The 21,231-nt window shown below is 38.1% G+C and overlaps 2 protein-coding genes across 9 annotated transcripts in view; one reads left to right on the top strand and one right to left on the bottom strand.

Moving 5' to 3' along the window:
- HMGN5 (high mobility group nucleosome binding domain 5) overlaps positions 1 to 9,545 on the bottom strand; it is an 88,182-nt gene extending 78,637 nt beyond the window's left edge. For 4 of the 8 annotated variants that reach the window (XM_054544779.2, XM_054544778.2, XM_054544777.2 and 1 more), the window contains exons 1-2: positions 9,266 to 9,383; positions 2,648 to 2,827 (exon numbers count right to left, since the gene is read on the bottom strand). The gene's annotated coding sequence lies outside the window, so the exon portion shown is untranslated. Of the gene's footprint in view, positions 1 to 2,647; positions 2,828 to 9,265 lie in introns of all 8 variants that reach the window. The other 4 variants (XM_002831847.6, XM_063721294.1, XM_063721293.1 and 1 more) reach the window with 4 other exon arrangements.
- A 103-nt stretch (positions 9,546 to 9,648) lies between these two features.
- SH3BGRL (SH3 domain binding glutamate rich protein like) overlaps positions 9,649 to 21,231 on the top strand; it is a 103,884-nt gene continuing 92,301 nt past the window's right edge. Inside the window, 1 exon segment of the mRNA NM_001131128.2 lies at positions 9,649 to 9,774. Coding sequence (NP_001124600.1) covers positions 9,730 to 9,774 — 45 coding nt within the window. The 5' untranslated portion in view covers positions 9,649 to 9,729.

The raw sequence follows: 21,231 nt of genomic DNA on the forward strand, positions 1-21,231 counted from the left end.
TAAATTTTTCTTACGTCTTTTAGTTCTGTACATATTTTAAACTCACAAGACACTTATTGTTTTACATATTGCTCATTCAGATTTACTCAGATATTTGCCATTTCTGTTGTTCTTCACTTATTGCTGCATCTCTTAGCTATAATCTTTTTTATTTTACCTGAAATACATCCTTTAGTATTTCAATTAGTGTGAAACTTTGGTGAATAATTCTCTTTTGTTTATATGAAAGTGTCTTTATTTCACATTAGTTTGTAAGGGATATTTTTGTTGGCTTTAGATTTCTATGCTGACAGTTATTATTTTAGCAGTTATATTCTATGCTGACAGTTATATTCTTTTAGAACATTGAAGCCATGTTTCCATTGTCTTCTGCCTCTCATTTGTTCTGATGTACGGTCAGCAATAATTTTTTTTTTTCTGCTACTCCTTTGATGGTAATACATCTTTTTAATTTTTGTGTGCTTTTCTAGTCTTTAGTTTTCAATCACATCTATTTTTTTTAGGTAAGATTATTTTCAATTGAGTGCTAGACTTTGAGATGAAAACGTGGTACTAATAATGAGGCTCCAGATGATGCTATCTTTTTTCAAAGACATATAACTTTTGCTTTTGGAGCCTATCCAAGTCACCTTAAAGGTTCCTTTGGAGTCCATTCAAGTGTTGTTTTTCTTGTTTCTGGATTATAGCTGTCTGGAGAAATGATGCTATGTGACTTCCAAGATAAGGTCATAAAAGATGATCTAGTTTCTGCCTTGTTCATTGGGCTGTAAGCTGCAGTATGAGAAGATCAACTCTTTGAAGCTGCCATGCCATGAGAAAGTCATATGGTGAGGCCATATTCAGGCACTCTAGTCAACATTTACATCTGAGCTTAATGTTTGAATCATCTCAACAAAGGCACCAGACACACAAATAAAGAAACCTCCAAATGGTTTTAGCCTGCAGCCATCAAGTGACTCCCAGCCTTCAAGGCTTTCCAGCTGAGGTCCTAATTACAGTAGAGAAGAGACAAGTAGTCACCTCTGTGCCCTGGCTGAATTCTTGACCTGCAGAATCTGTGAGTATAATAAAATGGTTGCTTCATGCCACTAAGCTTTGGGGTTGCTTGTTACACAACAATGGTGAAAGGAATGAGTGTTCTGGAGGTGTCAAAGGAAATAAGGAAATGAAAATGAATAAAAAAATAAGGTTGGAAAGAAAAAATAGAGCTGCCATTTTTTATGGTTGATATTATTGTGTAAATAGAAAATGTAAAAGAATATACAGATAAACTATTAATATTCACATGACTTTAGAAAATTACTTGATACAAGGTCAACATACTATAATCAATTGTATTTGTATATTACAGTTATAAACATTCTACCTTTTTAAAAGGAAATATAAAAGGCAATGAACAGTCAGGACACTTCATGAAGACCAAAGTAGGAGAACTTGCCATATTACATTTCAAGATATTTAAATTTATAGTAAGTAATATAGTGTGGTAATGGCACAAGGGTAGACAAATAGACAAATGAAACAGAATACAGACACCAAAAACAGACTCACGCATGTATAATCATTTGATTTTTGACAAAGATGGTATTGCAAAACAGTGGGAAAAGGGTGTAGTTTCAATTATTGGTGCTAGAATAATTGGATATCCATTTGAAAAAAAATTAAACTTGACATATATCTCAAACCTTACACACAAATCAATTCCAGGTGGATTGTAGATCTAAATGTAAAAAGCACCACAATAAAGCTTTTATAAATAAATGTAAGATAACATTTTCACGTTCTCAGGGTCTGGAAAGATTTCTTTAAAAATTCACAGAAAAGCACTAACCATAAAGAAAAATATTTTATATATGACTAATTAAAAATGTTAAAAAAAAAAGGCTAGCCTCAGGATAAAAGTTACTTGCAACACACAGGGACAAAATGTTGCTATTAGGAATAGAGACAAAAAAATAGAAAAATAGAAAAAGTTCTTAACAGATATTCCACAAAAGAAAATATATAAATGGCAATAAAGATATGAAAAGATGCACAACTTCTTAGTAATCAGGGAAATGTAAATTAAAACCACTATGAAATACTATTCCTCAGAAAATAAAAGAGTTAAAAGAGAAACAGTGTCCGGAATGAGGACGTTACACTACTTTATACAATGCTAGTCATACCATACTTGGATTATGACATTCAATTCTGGGACGACCTTTTGTAGAAGAGAGAAACTGACAAACTGAAACATATTTAGTGACACTCTAGAGATCACAGCATATGAAGAATGGCTAGAGAAACAGGAAATACTAAGTTGGAGAAGAGAAGGCTTCATATTACAAGGATAAAGATGAGTTTATAATGGGTAATTATTAGAATCAAAGAAACATGAAAGGAAACAGTTCTCAGCTTAATCTCAGAAAATAATTTTCTAATGTTTTAAGCTGACTAAAAGCAGAATGGAAATGCCTCTGGAATTTTCAGCTCACTGTAACTGGAGGTGTTCATAAGTAATTTCTGAACAACCACCCTATGGAGTTATTACTGGTAGGATGTGGGGGGAAGATAGAGAGCATATTAGTCAGGGTTTTCTAGAGGGACGGAACTAATAGGATAGGTGTATATATAAAGGGGAATTTATTAAGAAGGATTGACTCACACGATCACAAGGTGAAGTCCCACATTAGGCTCTCTGCAAGCTGAGGAGCAAGAAAGCCAGTCCAAGTTCCAAAACCTCAAAAATAGGGAAGCCGACAGTGCAGCCTTCAGTCTGTGGTCGAAGGTCCAAGAGTCCCAAAGCTGAAGAACTTGGATTCCAATGTTCAAGCGCAGGAAGCATCTAGTACGGGAGAAAGATGTGGGCTAGGAGACTAAGCCAGTCTAGTCCTTCCACGTTCCTTTGTCTGCTTTTAACCTAGCAGTGCTGGAAGCTGATTAGATGGTACCCAGCCAGACTGAGGGTGGGTAAGCATCTCCCAGTCCACTGACTCATATGTTAATCTCCTTTGGCAACACCCTCACAGACACACCCAGGAACAATACTTTGCATCCTCAATCCAATCAAGTTGACACTCAATATTAACCGTCACAGAGGGTTAGACTGACTTCTGAGGTTTTAAGAGGTTTAAAACTCCACCCTATCCCTATCCTGTCTCTTTCTAATGATAACCAAATTTACTCGCTCCTCCTCTGGAGTCAGTGATACCCAACGGAAGAGTGGGGCAGTAACCCTTACTCAAACTATCAGAAGGTTTTGGAAATAGGGGTTGCTCTTGAGTAGAGCCTTATTCTTCCTTGAGACCATTTACTGTTACTGCTCAGGGACAACGCATGAAATGACATTCTATCCCTCTGCTGGAATTCTGTAAGAGCTAATAAAAATTACATCTCTAAGTCTGGCTTTTCAAAGCCTTGCACATTTTTTTTCTATAGCTGAGTGGCGCCCTCTAGTGGCTCTAATCATGAACGTACCATCTGGGGTGAGATAAGACCTCTGAACACAATACTTCCAGCACTCCCTCTGGTAAGGAGTCGATGTTGCTTCCTGCTGATGCACATCACTACATAGCAGGTGACTGAGACAGGATAAGAATTCTTAAGCATAACACTGTGTTAGTTAACCTACCCTATCTCCTCTGCAGATACTCCCCTTCTGCTGGCACTTGAGGAGAACAACAGTATATCCTCCAACGTGCGGTAATTTTGTATGTGATTTACATATTTATGTGTTAATGTGTTGTGTGTTAATAGAGAAAAAATGTTATATTACTGGTCTCCCATCTGCCGGAGGAGGCAGGAAGGTAGGCACTAGGGCATCATTGAGTGATGTTGGTGGTTCTTCTAAAAATCAAGGCTCTTTGAAGACCACCAAGACTCCAGGCATTCTTATTTTGGAAACGCGAAGATTTGGTTACGCTTTGTGTCCCCATCCAAATTTCATCTTGAATTGTAATCCTCATAATCCCCACATGTCTAGGGAGAGACCAGGTGGGAGCTGACTGGATCATGGGGGTGGTTTCCCCCATGCCGGTCTAGTGATAGTGAATGAGTTCTCATGAGATCTCATGGGTTTTGTTTGTTTGTTTTTTGTTTTTGTTTTTGTTTTGTTTTGTTTTGTTTTTTGAGGAGTTTAGCTCTGTCGCCAGGCTGGAGTTCAGCGGCGTGATCTCGGTTCACTGCAACCTCTCCCTGCAATTCTCCCACCTCAGCCTCCTGGGTAGCTGGAATTACAGGCAGCCACCACCACTCCCAGCTAATTTTTGTATTTTTAGTAGAGACGGGGTTTCACCTTGTTGGCCAAGATGGTCTCAATCTCCTGACCTCACGATCTGCCCATCTCAGCCTCCCAAAGTGCTGGGATTACAGGCGTGAGCCACTGTGCCCGGCTGATCTCATGGTTTTATAAGGAGCTCTTCCCCCATTGCTCCTCCCTCTTCTCTCTCCTGCTGCCATGTGAGAAGGTCCAAGCTTGCTTCCCCTTTGCCTTCCACCGTGATTGTAAGTCTCCTGAGGCCTCCCCAGCTATGCAGAACTGTGAGTCAATTAAACCTCTTTCCTTTATAAATTACCCAGTCTTTGGTATTTCTTTATAGCAGTGTGAAACAGACTAATACACACCACTTCAGTGTATCAAACATAAAAATGCAAATGTACTCATAAACCTACTTAAATATAAATATTAAACATATTCTAAAATTTGTATAACTTTGTTTTAAAATTTGAAAAGTTTTCAGCCACAAGCAATTCATTAAAATATGCTTGACAGTGATTTCTCTGCATAAACAGGAATTCTGCTTATGTGAGATAAAAATGTAAACTCCAAGTTGTTTTCAAATGAAATGAAATTTTTACAAATAGTAAACTTAATATTCAATGCAGGTGACATGATAATGTTTTTCAGACAGTTCATTAAACATTTCTACACCGTAATTTTGTAGTGTTTTGTAGGTAAATAATATTTTAACTTTCTCAAAAGTTTAAAAGTAGGTAAAATTTCTGCTTCTGGAAAAGGTGGGGACCAGGTGATCTGGAAGAACTCTCTTGATAAAGGAATTGAAAATGTTGGAAGGTATTTTATAATACATGAAAAATATCAAAGACCTCAAGAGGAAAGTGAGGAATTATCAGGGCGAGAAAAGATGGTGAATTACAACTCCAAAGAGCTCAGTGATGATAAAGAGTGCTTCTGCTGAGGGAGTATTTGCTGATCAAGAAAATTCAGCTACTTTTGGTGTGGCAAATGAAATAACTCACCTGCAGACTTTTAGTTCTCAGTGAGAGGTGAGAGCATAGCAGTGTCCACTTGAGAAGGGAAAGGGATGTCATACTACGGTAGTATAAGACAAATTATGTTCATTTTGCAAAATAAAAAAAACAGAAGAAAGAGTCTCCGGTTGCATAGGCCGAAAAGTGCAATAGCAGTAGCCCTGATGTTGGCAATGAGGAGGGTCACTAGATCATGCTGACTTACTTTTGCCTGATTATTTGTATAAAGATTTTGAGTTGTGTCTAGCAAAGGCAAGAGTTGGATAAGTGGAGAGGGCAGAAAAGGTTATGAGAATGTGGGGAGAAGGTGAAGAAAGAAACAGGAAGAGCAAAGGCATGAGAGTGACCATAAGCATGATGATTGCAGCGGGTAGTCAACAATGATTACATACATAGGGAAGTTAGTTTGGGGGAGCACTAAGTACGATTGTATGAATAGTGTGGGCCTAGATTATGGTGAAAACTGTTTAGCAACATAATTTAGGTTTAGTTCGATAGTCAATGGAGAGCTAATTTAAGTATTTCTGCCTACGTTGTCTTCAGTAATACAAGAAAGTGGTGTTTTAGGATGAAAAAATAGCTAACTTTTTTTTAGTACTTTCCTTCTTCCAGGCAGTGAGTTAACAGTAATAGTTAAGAAGGTGGCCTCTGGAGGCTAGCAGCATCCTGATACCAAAGCCTGGCAGAGACACAACAACATAAAAGGAGAATTTTAGGCCAATATCTCTGATGAACATCGATGTGAAAATCCTCAATAAAATACTGGCAAACATAATCTAGCAGTACATCAAAAAGCTTACCTACTACGATCAAGTTGGCTTCATCCCTGGGATGCAAGGCTAGTTCAATATATGCAAATCAATTAATGTAATCCATCACATAAACAGAACCAATGACAAAAACCACATGATTATCTCAATAGATGCAGAAAAGGCCTTTGACAAAATTTAACAGCCCTTCATGCTAAAAACTCTCAATAAACTAGGTATTGATGGAACATATCTCAAAATAATGAGAGCTATTTATGACAAACCCACAGCCAATATCATACTGAATGGGCAAAAACTGGAAGCATTCCCTTTGAAAACTGGCACAAGACAAGGATGCCCTCTCTCACCACTCCTATTTAACATAGTGTTGGAAGTTCTGGCTAGGGCAATCAGGCAGGAGAAGGAAATAAAGGGTATTCAATTAGGAAAAGAGGAAGTCAAATTGTCCCTGTTTGCAGATGACATGATTGTATATTTAGAAAACCCCATTGTTTCAGCCCAAAATCTCCTTAAGCTGATAAGCAACTTCAGCAAAGTCTCAGGGTACAAAATCAACGTGCAAAAATCACAAGCATTCCTATACACCAATAACAGACAAACAGAGAGCCAAATCATGAGTGAACTCCCATTCACAATTGCTACAAATAGAATAAAATACCTAGGAATCCAGCTTACAAGGAATGTGAAGGACCTCTTCAAGGAGAACTACAAACCACTGCTCAAGGAAATAAAAGAGGATACAAACAAATGGAAGAACATTCCGTGCTCATGGATAGGAAGAATCAATATCGTGAAAATGGCCACACTGTCCAAAGTAATTTACAGATTCAATGCTGTCCCCATCAAGCTACCAATGACTTTCTTCACAGAATTGGAAAAAACTACTTTAAAGTTTATATAGAACCAAAAAAGAGCCCACATGGCCAAGACAGTCCTAAGCAAAAAGAACAAAGCTGGAGGCATCATGCTACCTGACTTCAAACTGTACTACAAGGCTACAGTAACCAAAACAGCATGGTACTGGTACCAAAACAGATATAGAGACCAATGGAACAGAACAGAGGTCTCAGAAATAACACCACACATCTACAACCATCTGATCTTTGACAAACCTGACAAAAACAAGCAATGGGGAAAGGATTCCCTATTTAATAAATGGTGCTGGGAAAACTGGCTAGCCGTATGTAGAAAGCTGAAACTGGATCCTTTCCTTACATTGTATACAAAAATTGACTCAAGATGGATTAAATATTTAAATGTAAGACCTAACACAATAAAAACCCTAGAAGAAGACCTAGGCAGTACCATTCAGGACACAGGCATGGGCAAAGACTTCATGACTAAAACACTGAAAGCAATGGCAAACAAAAGCCAAAATAGACAAATGGGATCTAATTAAACTAAAGAGCTTCTGCACAGCAAAAGAAACTATCATCAGAGTGAACAGGCAACCTACAAAATGGGAGAAAATTTTTGCAATCTACTCATCTGACAAAGGGCTAATATCCAGAATCTACGAAGAACTTAAACAAATTTACAAGAAAAAAACAACCCCATCAAAATGTGGGCAAAGGATATGAACAGACATTTCTCAAAAGAAGACATTTATGCAGCCAACAGACATATGCAAAAATGCTCATCATCACTGGTCATGAGAGAAATGCAAATCAAAACCACAATGAGATACCATCTCATGCTAGTTAGAATGGCAATCATACAACAGATGCTGGAGAGGGTTTGGAGAAATAGGAATGCTTTTATACTGTTGGTGGGAGTGTAAATTAGTTCAACCATTGTGGAAGACGGTGTGGCGATCTCTCAAGGATCTAGAACTAGAAATAACATTTGACCCAGCAATCCCATTACTGAGCATATACCCAAAGGATTATAAATTTTTCTAAAATAAAGACCCATGCACACGTATGTTTATTGCAGCACTATTCACAATAGCAAAGGCTTGGAACCAACTCAAATGTCCCAGTGATAGACTGGATTAAGAAAATGTGGCACATGTACACCATGGAATACTATGCAGCCATAAAAAAGGATGAGTTCATGTCCTTTGCAGGGACGTGGATGAAGCTGGAAACCATCATTCTAAGCAAACTATCAAAAGGACAGAAAACCAAACACCGCATGTTCTCACTCATATGTGGGAGTTGAACAATGAGAACACATGGACACAGGACAAGGAACATCACACGCCGGGGCCAGTCGGGGGGTGGGGGGCTGGGGGAGTGATAGCATTAGGTGAAATACCTAATGTAAATGACGAGTTGATGGGTGCAGCAAACCAACATGGCACATGTATACATATGTTACAAACCTGCACGTTGTGCACATGTACCCTAGAATTTAAAGTATAATAAAAAAAAAAAATAAGAAGGTGGCCTCTGGAGTTCCTGACTCTGGAATGTACTAACTATCTGATTTTAGGAAAACTATTTTTCTGAGTTTCAGTTTCTTCATCTGTAAAATTAATGTAATAGTACCCACCTCTTGAGGTTGTTTTAAGGACAACATGTTAAGAGATTAATTTGGAATTAGTATTTAAGACAGATTGGAGACTGTGGGTAGGGAACAGTTAACAAAGCGTTTGTAATCACTGAGCCTAGGCAACGACAGTAAACCACCAGACTGGAGACAGTGGAAAAACAGCAAAGGAAAAGAAGTAGGACAAGCGACTGACTCCTTCTCTCCACTCTCATTCATCTTGCAAATTCCTTTTTTTCTGTTCATTTAACATAATCTGGGAACCTAAAACTACACTTTGAAGTATGTGGTCTGTCTCTGGACATTATCAACTGTTTGCTCATTTCCTTAGAGCTACAAATAACCATCTGATCTCTCTCTTCACCATTTCAACATCTGCAATATGTTCTCCCAAATCCCTTACTTCAGTCAGTTAAAAAGCAAAACAAAACAAAAATCATCCATCTTTTTACACAATATTTTCAATCTTTTCTTTGTAATTTCTTCCTTCATTCTTAAACTTGCCAATCAGGCCTCCTGCAAATTCCCACGGAAGCAGGGTTCCCTAATTTAACAAAACACAAAATTCAAAAAGAAAACCAATCCTGCCATTTCTGGGCTTAAGAAACCTGAAACTTTCCTTCAAAACTCTGCAGCATTGCTCAGTACTTTAGTGCCTAATTCCTACAACGAGCTAAGATCAGAAAAATCACTACGTAACAGGAATCTTAAAATGCGCAAGGCTTTGAGAACATGGGTTTTCAACATACAGCTTGCTCTTTCAGGATCTGTCTTCTTATTTGCATATATTTCTGAGCAGGAAGTTATGCGCAGTACTTTTAGTCTCCGCGTGAAAAGGTCCTTCATGCTAATCTAATTCAATTCAGTTCTCCTTTTTCTTTCTTCTTCTCCTCTCCCTCTTCTCAGGGAAGGAATCGTCAAAAATCAATGTTTCAACAGATCTCGCGGTGCTATTCGAGATTCCCTATTAAAAAAAAATAGAATTGATGCAAACAGCCTGTTCCTTCCGGGGTTTTGGGCTGGAACTGCAGCGCTTAGAGAGCCCGGTGGAAGCTGCTAAAGGCGGAGGCGGGGCTCTGGCGAGTTCCCCTTCCACCTTCCCCCACCCTTCTCTGCCAACCGCTGTTTCAGCCCCTAGCTGGATTCCAGCCATTGCTGCAGCTGCTCCACAGCCCTTTTCAGGACCCAAACAGCCGCAGCCGCCGTTCCCAGGATGGTGATCCGTGTATATATTGCATCTTCCTCTGGCTCTACAGCGGTAAGGAGAGTGGGGAGTCCACCTTTGTTGTTTTCCTACACACCAGTCCTCTGCTGCCCCAGAACCATTAAAATGCAGAAGTTCCTCTGGCAGCTTCTCCTTCGGAAGACTCATGCATCCCCCATCCCACCCTTCTTCTTCCTTTTTTCCCTTTGTTGCATCGATTTCATTTTTTTTCCCCGTAGAGTTCAGCTTTGTTTGCTTCGTGACGTTGGGGGGCACATTTCTCCTTTGAAGGAAAACGAAAGCTACCAAGTTTTGGGAGATGGGAGATGGTGCTATACGGTCTTTAGGGTTACGTGAAGTCAAGTAAAATCGCACACTGGTGAGTTTCAAGAGTGAGACATTTGATGAATACGCCCTAAGTACTGAGGCAAGGAGGAGTGCACTTCTGTAAAGGATGGGGGTACACATGCTGTAACTGGTGGGAATTGAGTGGAGGCCTACCGAGGCATTGTAATTATTCTGGGTGAGTGAGACCCTGGTAACAGAGTTATTTTGAGAGTGTGTAGAAGAAAGTGGTTAACTTGAGCTTGAAGGCCTGTTAGAACTAGACAAATTGGGAGGGGAAGTTGGGAACAATGACGTAAATTTTTTTAAACTTAATATGACAAGAGATTCAGTTTTCCCCCCATATTGTCCCTTATTTTGACTTTTTCTATTCTTTCAAAATATTTTACTTTTAAATTTCTCTCACTGCTTCAAATATATTGAGAACTGGAGAGGGAGCTCAGTGGCTTCTTGTGTAGTGGCAGGCTGAGTGGCTGCTGCTTCAAATGATAGGACTTTCTCTTTCATGGATTCACTTACTCTTAATTTAGAATAACAAATTTTCAGCAGCTGTCGGGAGAATATGATAAACTGGGGTGCAAGATGAGTGTATATCCATGATAAATGAAAGTGCTTCTGCTTTTTACAACTCAAGAGAAAGGCAGACAGTGGCAAGAACAGATGTGTGGGTTCAGGTTGTAGGGTATAGGAACCCCTTCCCTCTTCTTGAGCTTTAGAGCAGCAGCTAATCCAGGTTGTTGTGTGTTTTTATTTTTTGGCTTGTTTATTTACACCTGAGAGGATGTGGAATGGAAGTGGAGGTTATGTTAAATCACAAGAACCTTGATATTTGAACTTTGTCTTCTCTGGCCACCATGTGTGGATATGTTTATGCAATTTTGAATCTTACATTTTTTGAGTAAGTTTAGGTTGAAAAAAAAAGAACACCTTTTATATTTCCTTTGGACCTAATTTTATGAGCCTCTTGCTGTATTATTTTCCATACGTGTTGTCTAATATTTCAACGTAAAATTTGAGTTGCTCAGAGTCTCAACTCAATCCAATAATTGTAAAGTCCAGCTTAATGCCTTTAGTTAAACCCCTAACGAGACTGAACAGATCAGGCAGTTAGTTTTGCTTTGGGAGTCATACAGTTTCAATACTGTTATTTATTCTTTGCTTTCTCCTTCCTCTACCCCTTCTTCAAAAGTAGATTCAAGAAGAAACTGCTTTCAGAATTTCTATTCAAGTAAGAATAATTGTACCTCTCTTTGTTAAGTCTTAAGTTTCGAAGAGCCTTAGAAATGGCTGCTGTCTTCTATTATTTCCTTTATTGGACTCCTTTTTTTTTTTTTTTTTTTAGATTTCAACTTTTATTTTAGATTCAGAAGGTACATGTGCAGGTTTGATACATGGGTATACTGTGCAAGGTTTGGGGTACCATTGAACCACTCACCCTGGTATTGGGCATAGTACCCAATAGGTAATTTTACAACCTTTGCCTTCCTCCCTCCCTCCTCTGTAGTCTCCAGTGTCTATTGTTCCCATCTTTGTTGGACTTTATTGTTGAAGACCATGCAAATGGCAGATGTTTATGGTATTTGTATTTTATTTCAATTTTTTGTCATGGGTAGTTAGAAATTTATCTACTGTAGTAATTACAGTTCATATGAACCTGTTATCAAAACTCTACTTCATAATGGCAAAATAAATCCTTGCTTTATTATAATATTACAACGCTTTTAAATAATACGGAAACAGTGTAAAGTGAGTACTTCTTTGGAACATGAATGGAGTGGTGATTATTTACTTCAGAAAGGCACTTTTCAGTTTGCTGTACTAAAGTTTTCCTTTAAGATTGATGCCCTGTTTGTTTTAATACATAAGTTAGAAAGTTTTGAGCAAATATCCTGATGGAATCCTACAATTGCACATAGTGAGATACTTCAATAAGTAACTAAGTTTAGTTGTCTGAAGAACAGTTAAAAGCTTCTTTGCTTTGGATTGGTAGTAGCTGACTGTTTCTTAATCTTCCTACTGGTTGTCATTAAAAAAAAACAATAATAGATGTTATACTGGTTATACTGGGCAGAGTGGGGGATCTGGATCTGTGATAATTGGCAAGACAATGTTAACTTATTATGGTGGCGGGCGCCTGCAGTCCCAGCCACTTGGGAGGCTGAGGCAGGAGAATGGCGTGAACCCGGGAGGCGGAGCTTGCAGTGAGCAGAGATCCCGCCACTGCACTCCAGCCTGGGCAACAGAGGGAGACTTTCTCTCAAAAAAAAAAAAAAAAAAGAGGGCCTAATAGTGAAGAGTAGCACTTGCTTCTTGAAAGTTTAGAAATGAAAACAAGTATGTTGGTCTTTGCAATGGATTTCATTTTTTATTTTTATTGATATATCATAATTGTGCATATTTATGGGGAACATATGATATTTTGATACATGCACACAATGTATGATGATCAAATTAGGGTAATTAGGATATCCATTACCGCAAACATTTATCATTTATTTGTGTTGGGAACATTCCAAATATTCTAGCTGTTTTTCCTAGCTATACAGTAAATTGTATTGGTAACTATAGTCACCCTATTGTGCAATTGAACAGTGGATCTTATTCCTTCTATCTAACTGTATTTGTGTACTCATTAACCAACCTCTCTTCATCCTTCTTTCCCCCTACCCTTCTCAGCCTCTGGTAACCACCATTCTACCTAATATCTTCATGGGATCGACTTTTTTAGCTCCCACATGGGTGAGAACGTGTGGTATGTCTTTTGTCTTTCTGTGTTATGTCTTAGTTCACTTAAAATAATGTCCTCTAGGCTCATCCATGTTGTCACAAATAATAGAATATCATTTTTATGCCTGAATAATATTTTATTTTGTGTGTGTATATATATGTGTGTATATATATGTGTGTGTGTATATATATATATATATCACATTTCCTTTATTCATTCATCCATTGATGGACACTTAGCCACATATCATAGTTATTTTGAATAGTTCTTTAATAAACATGGGAGTGCAGATATTTCTTTGATATACTGATATCCTTTCTTTTGGATATATACCCAAAAGTGGGATTGCTAAATCATGTGGTAGTTTGGTAGTTCTATTTTTGTTTTTTGAGGAACCTCTATGCTGTTTTCCATGGCAGCTCTAGATCATGTGATAGTTCTATTTTTGTTTTTTTGAGAAATCTCTGTGCTGTTTTCCATAGCAGCTGTACTAATTTACATTCCCACCAAAAGTGTACTAGTATTCTGCTTTCTCAGTGCCCTTACCAGCATTTGTTATCTTTTTGGTAATAGCCGTTTTAATTGGAGTGAGATGTTATCTCATTATGGTTTTGATTTGCATTTCCCTGATGGTTAGTGATGCTGAACATTTTTTCTTATACCTGTTTGCGATTTGTACGTCTTCTTTTGTGAAATGTTTATTGAAATCATTTGCCATTTAAAAAAATTGGATTATTTGTTTGTTTGTGGGTTTCTTTTTTGCTACTGACTTCCTTATATATTCCACATATTAATCTCTTGTCAGATGGATAGTTTGAAAATATTTCCTCCCATTTTTAGGTTTCTCCTTACTCTATTGATTGTTTCCTTTGCTGTGCGGAAGCTTTTTAGCTTAATATAGTTCCATTTGTCTATTTTTACTTTCATTGCCTGTTTTTGAGGTTTTACCCAAAAAATCTTTGCCCAGACCAATGTAATGGACTTCTTGATGGTAACCATAATAATGGCCGTCAGTAGAAACTCTTAAGTATGTCAGATACTATCTCATTTTTTAAAAATAATCCTTTGAATTAAGCACTATGATTATCTCTATTTTTCAGAGAGGGAAATACAGTATACAGGTTCAAAGAGTAAATAACTTTCTCAAGGTTACACAGTTGGTAAGCAATAGAGCTTGAATCCAAGCAAGATGTTTGAATCCAAAGAATATGTACTTAACCACCAAGAAATGCATCCTCCCAGTGATTTATGGCAACTAGTAGGCATGAGGAAATAAATTTGAACACGAGTAAGAGGTAGGGGAGGAAGTAAGTCCTGTAAGTGGAAGAAGAGTTGCCTGGGCATGTACATATAGGGGAATAGAGAAATGGGCAGCTAGTGTGTAGGAGGGATATTGTGTCTAAAAGGGAATGTCTGTAAGTAGAGTAAGTGACTGCTCACCCAAGGCCAAGAAGATAGAGAAGACCTACACAGTTGGAAAGCCTAAACTGGTCTGGTATAGGTCAAGGTATAAAATTCAGGCCTTAATACTGTTTAGTTTGATGGGAACCATTTAACAAGAATGCAGCTTCCAAGTAGTCTGTCTACATGAAGTGATTTCTGCCTGTTCAGAATTGTTTATACATGTCTTAACTCACTGTGACACAGGTATATGCCACGTTTTGTTTCTTGAGATTGTAATGCCTTGTAAATTTACATTTAATGGAAAATGAATAGTAATCTCAGAGCCTATATAAGTCAATAAATTGCAATAACTTCTTAACAAAAATCAACATTGGCCTAGGATGAGAATTGCTAGAGAGATGATAGCTTGGAGAATTTTAACTGGTTTGGGAGTTTTTTCCCTATACTTATTTCCCCAAGACCCATAATGATCTCCATTTCATGGCATCTATGTATTCTATTTGTGCCTTGGTGTAGAAATTTTAAGATTGTGGGAAATAGATGATTTCTTAGGGTTTTAATTGTGAAGTAACTTTTAAAAATTGATGTATTTTATATAACTGATAAAACAGAAGCTAGTTGTAGCTTGGATTGTCCATAAATTAAATATACATAATTTTTCTCTATGGTTGTACACTGCACAATTTATAACAACAGATAAAACAACATTCTTGATTGTGTAATTAGTCACTAGTCACAGTATTTTCTTCATCTGGATAATGTAGAAGAGCAAGACACAGTTCTTCATTATGTGGTTCTCAAATAATTGTATTTTAGGTGCAGAATGTTTTGCTGCTCTGTCTCTGTATTTATACATTAAACACTGATTTTGTGTATGCAAGGATTTTTGTCATATCTTCCAAAGTTTGTTTGAATGTTGTTTAAAGGTGTTCATAGAAGATGTTCACTTAGAAGACTAAAATTAGAAACTGTTAACCAAATGACTGGGACATGCTTTTTGGAGGTCCCAAACAGTGGAAAATGGCAGCTTTCACATGGCAAATGTGGAGACTCAAGATCAGTGCTTTCAAATTGATGCTTAGTATTTGATGGCTGATTTCCTAAATTTCACAGAAACATTGTAAGAACTTGGCCCAAAAAGAGGCTGATCAGTGATCAGTGATGGTGATTCTTGGGCTTTTAAAAAGATGCTTAAATGTTGAATGGTTGTAGGGAAGAATATATTGTGAAAGTCTAGTAAAAGATTAATTATCTGGGCTGGGCGCGGTGGCTCACACCTGTAATCCCAGCACTTTGGGAGGCCAAGCCAGGCGGATCACGAGGTCAGGAGTTCAAGACTAGCCTGGCTAACATGGTGAAACCCCGTCTCTACTAAAAATACAAAAAAAAAAAAAAAAAATAGCCAGGCGTGGTGGTGGGCACCTGTAGTCCCAGCTACTTGGGAGGCTGAGGCAGGAGAATGGCGTGAACCTGGAAGGCAGAGGTTGCGGTGAGCCGAGATCGTGCCACTGCACTCCAACCTGGGTGACAGAGCGAGACACGGTCTCAAAAAAAAAAAAAAAAATCATTATTTGGAAGAAGAGAAAGGTAAAATGGACTTATTTCTAGCACAAAGACTAGTTATTTTGTTGAGGAAGGGTTTTGATCAATAAACCCTCCACCAGGGTTAGCCTAGGGAAAAAATAAATAAACCTCAAATGTCAATCAGATTGAATGTTCTCTGTAGCTAATCTTTAAAATCTTTTATGAAATATATATTGTGCAATTAACCATGTATCATTTACAAAAACATTTCCTGCTTTAATGGAATTATCAAGGTTGAATTTTGTATTTCATTTCTTACTGATACAAGTAAACAGATTAAGAGAGAAGCTGCTGGTTAACTATCTGACCATCTGTTTGCTTTCAGATCTACTTTGCGGCCCACTAGGAGGCCTTCTAAACCCGGTCTTTAATTACTTTCTTCAATCCAGACCAAGGTTAAACAAAAGTACATTTAGAGAGACGAGGCGGTTCATTTATGATGACTGTTTTTATTAATATGAGAGACAAAGCTGACTTTTTACACTTGGATAGCAGAGAAGAATTTTAAGCAAGGAGATTTTTTTCTAGCCCAGGTCTTGCATGTTGGTTTTATTAGGTTTGCTTGAAATCTTGCAGATTGCCAGAACATCAAGCAAAAAATTCAAATATAAGTTTAAAAATATCATAACAAATTCAAAGACTGTATGTTTAAGTATTCAATGATGCTAGGTTTTTTGTTGTTGTATTGCCCTTTCGTTAGCATAACTAAGTTTTTTTTTATTGTTATTATACTTTAAGTTTTAGGGTACATGTACACAATGTGCAGGTTAGTTACATATGTATACATGTGCCATACTGGTGTGCTGCACCCATTAACTCGTCATTTAGCATTAGGTATATCTCCTAAAGCTATCCCTCCCCACTCCCCCCACCCCACAACAGTCCCCAGAGTGTGAGGTTCCCCTTCCTGTGCCCATGTGTTCTCATTGTTCAATTCCCACCTATGAGTGAGAATATGCGGTGTTTGGTTTTTTGTTCTTGTGATAGTTAACTGAGAATGATGATTTCCAATTTCATCCATGTGCCTACAAAGGACGTGAACTCATCATTTTTTTTTTCTTTTTCCATTCAAACATCGATGCCTTTTATTTCACTTTCTCACACCCCTAAGTTTATTTATTTTTTTTTCTGTGTTTAAAAGGATTTTGCTTACTGCCTTATTTTATTTATTTATTTATTATTATTATACTTTAGGTTTTATGGTACATGTGCGCAATGTGCGGGTTAGTTACATTTGTATACATGTGCCATGCTGGTGCGCTGCACCCACCAACTCGTTGTCTAGCATTACGTATATCTCCCAATGCTATCCCTCCCCCCTCCCTCCACCCCACAACAGTCCCCAAAGTGTGATGTTCCCCTTCCTGTGTCCATGTGTTCTCATTGTTCAATTCCCACCTATGAGTGAGATATGCGGTGTTTGGTTTTTTGTTCTTGCGATAGTTTACTGAGAATGATGATTTCCAATTTCATCCATGTCCCTACAAAGGACATGAACTCATCATTTTTTATGGCTGCATAGTATTCCATGGTGTATATGTGCCACATTTTCTTAATCCAGTCTATCATTGTTGGACATTTGGGTTGGTTCCAAGTCTTTGCTACTGTGAATAATGCCGCAATAAACATACGTGTGCATGTGTCTTTATAGCAGCATAATTTATAGTCCTTTGGGTATATACCCAGTAATGGGATGGCTGGGTCAAATGGAATTTCTAGTTCTAGATCCCTGAGGAATCGCCACACTGACTTCCACAATGGTTGAACTAGTTTACAGTCCCACCAACAGTGTAAAAGTGTTCCTATTTCTCCACATCCTCTCCAGCACCTGTTGTTTCCTGACTTTTTAATGATTGCCATTCTAACTGGTGTGAGATGGTATCTCATTGTGGTTTTGATTTGCATTTCTCTGATGGCCAGTGATGGTGAGCATTTTTTCATGTGTTTTTTGGCTGCATAAATGTCTTCTTTTGAGAAGTGTCTGTTCATGTCCTTCGCCCACTTTTTGATGGGGTTGTTTGTTTTTTTCTTGTAAATCTGTTTGAGTTCATTGTAGATTCTGGATATTAGCCCTTTGTCAGATGAGTAGGTTGTGAAAATTTTCTCCCATTTTGTAGGTTGCCTGTTCACTCTGATGGTAGTTTCTTTTGCTGTGCAGAAGCTCTTTAGTTTAATTAGATCCAATTTGTCAATTTTGGCTTTTGTGGACATTGCTTTTGGTGTTTTAGACATGAAGTCCTTGCCCATGCCTATGTCCTGAATGGTAATGCCTAGGTTTTCTTCTAGGGTTTTTATGGTTTTAGGTCTAACATTTAAGTCTTTAATCCATCTTGAATTGATTTTTGTATAAGGTGTAAGTAAGGGATCCAGTTTCAGCTTTCTACATATGGCTAGCCAGTTTTCCCAGCACCATTTATTAAATAGGGAATCCTTTCCCCATTGCTTGTTTTTGTCAGGTTTGTCAAAGATCAGATAGTTGTAGATATGCGGCGTTATTTCTGAGGGCTCTGTTCTGTTCCATTGATCGATATCTCTGTTTTGGTACCAGTACCATGCTGTTTTGGTTACTGTAGCCTTGTAGTATAGTTTGAAGTCAGGTAGTGTGATGCCTCCAGCTTTGTTCTTTTGGCTTAGGATTGACTTGGTGATTCGGGCTCTTTTTTGGTTCCATATGAACTTTAAAGTAGTTTTTTCCAATTCTGTGAAGAAAGTCATTGGTAGCTTGATGGGGATGGCATTGAATCTGTAAATTACCTTGGGCAGCATGGCCATTTTCACGATATTGATTCTTCCTACCCATGAGCATGGAATGTTCTTCCATTTGTTTGTATCCTCTTTCATTTCCTTGAGCAGTGGTTTGCAGTTCTCCTTGAAGAGGTCCTTCACATCCCTTGTAAGTTGGATTCCTAGGTATTTTATTCTCTTTGAAGCAATTGTGAATGGGAGTTCACTCATGATTTGGCTCTCTGTTTTTCTGTTATTGGTGTATAGGAATGCTTGTGATTTTTGCACATTGATTTTGTATCCTGGGACTTTGCTGAAGTTGCTTATCAGTTTAAGGAGATTTTGGGCTGAGACAATGGGGTTTTCTAGATATACAATCATGTCATCTGCAAACAGGGACAATTTGACTTCCTCTTTTCCTAATTGAATACCCTTTATTTCCTTCTCCTGCCTAATTGCCCTGGCCAGAACTTCCAACACTATGTTGAATAGAAGTGGTGAGAGAGGGCATCCCTGTCTTGTGCCAGTTTTCAAAGGGAATGCTTCCAGTTTTTGCCCATTCAGTATGATATTGGCTGTGGGTTTGTCATAGATAGCTGTTATTATTTTGAGATACATCCCATCAATACCTAATTTATTGAGAGTTTTTAGCATGAAGTGTTGTTGAATTTTGTCAAAGGCCTTTTCTGCATCTATTGAGATAATCATGTGGTTTTTGTCTTTGGTTCTGTTTATATGCTGGATTACATTTATTGATTTGCGTATATTGAACCAGCCTTGCATCCCAGGGATGAAGCCCACTTGATCATGGTGGATAAGCTTTTTGATGTGCTGCTGGATTCTCTTTGCCAGTATTTTATTGAGGATTTTTGCATCAATGTTCATCAAGGATATTGGTCTAAAATTCTCTTTTTTGGTTGTGTCTCTGCCAGGCTTTGGTATGAGGATGATGCTGGCCTCATAAAATGAGTTAGGGAGGATTCCCTCTTTTTCTATTGATTGGAATAGTTTCAGAAGGAATGGTACCAGTTCCTCCTTGTACCTCTGGTAGAATTCGGCTGTGAATCCATTTGGTCCTGGACTTCTTTTGGTTGGTAAGCTATTGATTGTTGCCACAATTTCAGCTCCTGTTATTGGTCTATTCAGAGATTCAACTTCTTCCTGGTTTAGTGTTGGGAGGGTGTATGTGTTGAGGAAATTATCCATTTCTTCTAGATTTTCTAGTTTATTTGCGTAGAGGTGTTTGTAGTATTCTCTGATGGTAGTTTGTATTTCTGTGGGATCGGTGGTGATATCTCCTTTATCATTTTTTATTGCATCTATTTGATTCTTCTCTGTTTTTTTCTTTATCAATCTTGCTAGCAGTCTATCCATTTTGTTGATCCTTTCAAAAAACCAGCTCCTGGATTCATTAATTTTTTGAAGGGTTTTTTGTGTCTCTATTTCCTTCAGTTCTGCTCTGGTTTTAGTTATTTCTTGCCTTCTGCTAGCTTTTGAATGTGTTTGCTCTTGCTTTTCTAGTTCTTTTAATTGTGATGTTAGAGTGTCAATTTTGGATCTTTCCTGCTTTCTCTTGTGGGCATTTAGTGCTATAAATTTCCCTGTACACACTGCTTTGAATGCATCCCAGAGATTCTGGTATGTTGTGTCTTGGTTCTCGTTGGTTTCAAAGAACATCTTTATTTCTGCCTTCATTTCGTTATGTACCCAGTAGTCATTCAGGAGCAGGTTGTTCAGTTTCCATGTAGTTGAGCGGTTTTGAGTGAGATTCTTAATCCCTGAGTTCTAGCTTGATTGCACTGTGATCTGAGAGATAGTTTGTTGTAATTTCTGTTCTTTTACATTTACTGAGGAGAGCTTTACTTCCAAGTATGTGGTCAATTTTGGAATAGGTGTGGTGTGGTGCTGAAAAAAATGTATATTCTGTTGATTTGGGGTGGAGAGTTCTGTAGATGTCTATTAGGTCGGCTTGGTACAGAGCTGAGTTCAATTCCTGGGTATCCTTGTTGACTTTCTGTCTCATTGATCTGTCTAATGTTGACAGTGGGGTGTTAAAGTCTCCCATTGTTAATGTGTGGGAGTCTAAGTCTCTTTGTAGGTCACTCAGGACTTGCTTTATGAATCTGGGTGCTCCTGTATTGGGTGCATATATATTTAGGATAGGTAGCTCTTCTTGTTGAATTAATCCCTTTACCATTATGTAATGGCCTTCTTTGTCTCTTTTGATCTTTGTTGGTTTAAAGTCTGTTTTATCGGAGACTAGGATTGCAACCCCTGCCTTTTTTTGTTTTCCATTTGCTTGGTAGATGTCCCTCCATCCTTTTGTTTTGAGCCTATGTGTGCCTCTGCATGTGAGATGGGTGGCCTGCTTTGGCTGGGGCACGGTACGCTCACCCCCTGACCTGCGCCCACTGTCTGGCACTCCCTAGTGAGATGAACACGGTACCTCAGATGGAAATGCAGAAATCACCCGTCTTCTGCGTCGCTCACGCTGGGAGCTGTAGACCTGGAGCTGTTCCTATTCGGCCATCATGAACTCATCATTTTTTATGGCTGCATAGTATTCCGTGGTGTATATGTGCCACATTTTCTTAATCCAGTCTATTATTGTTGGACATTTGGGTTGGTTCCAAGTCTTTGCTATTGTGAATAGTGCCGCAATAAACATACGTGTGCATGTGTCTTTATAGCAGCATGATTTATAATCCTTTGGGTATATACCCAGT

The sequence above is a fragment of the Pongo abelii genome, chromosome X, assembly GCF_028885655.2.
Source record: "Pongo abelii isolate AG06213 chromosome X, NHGRI_mPonAbe1-v2.0_pri, whole genome shotgun sequence".
Lineage (NCBI taxonomy): Eukaryota > Metazoa > Chordata > Mammalia > Primates > Hominidae > Pongo > Pongo abelii.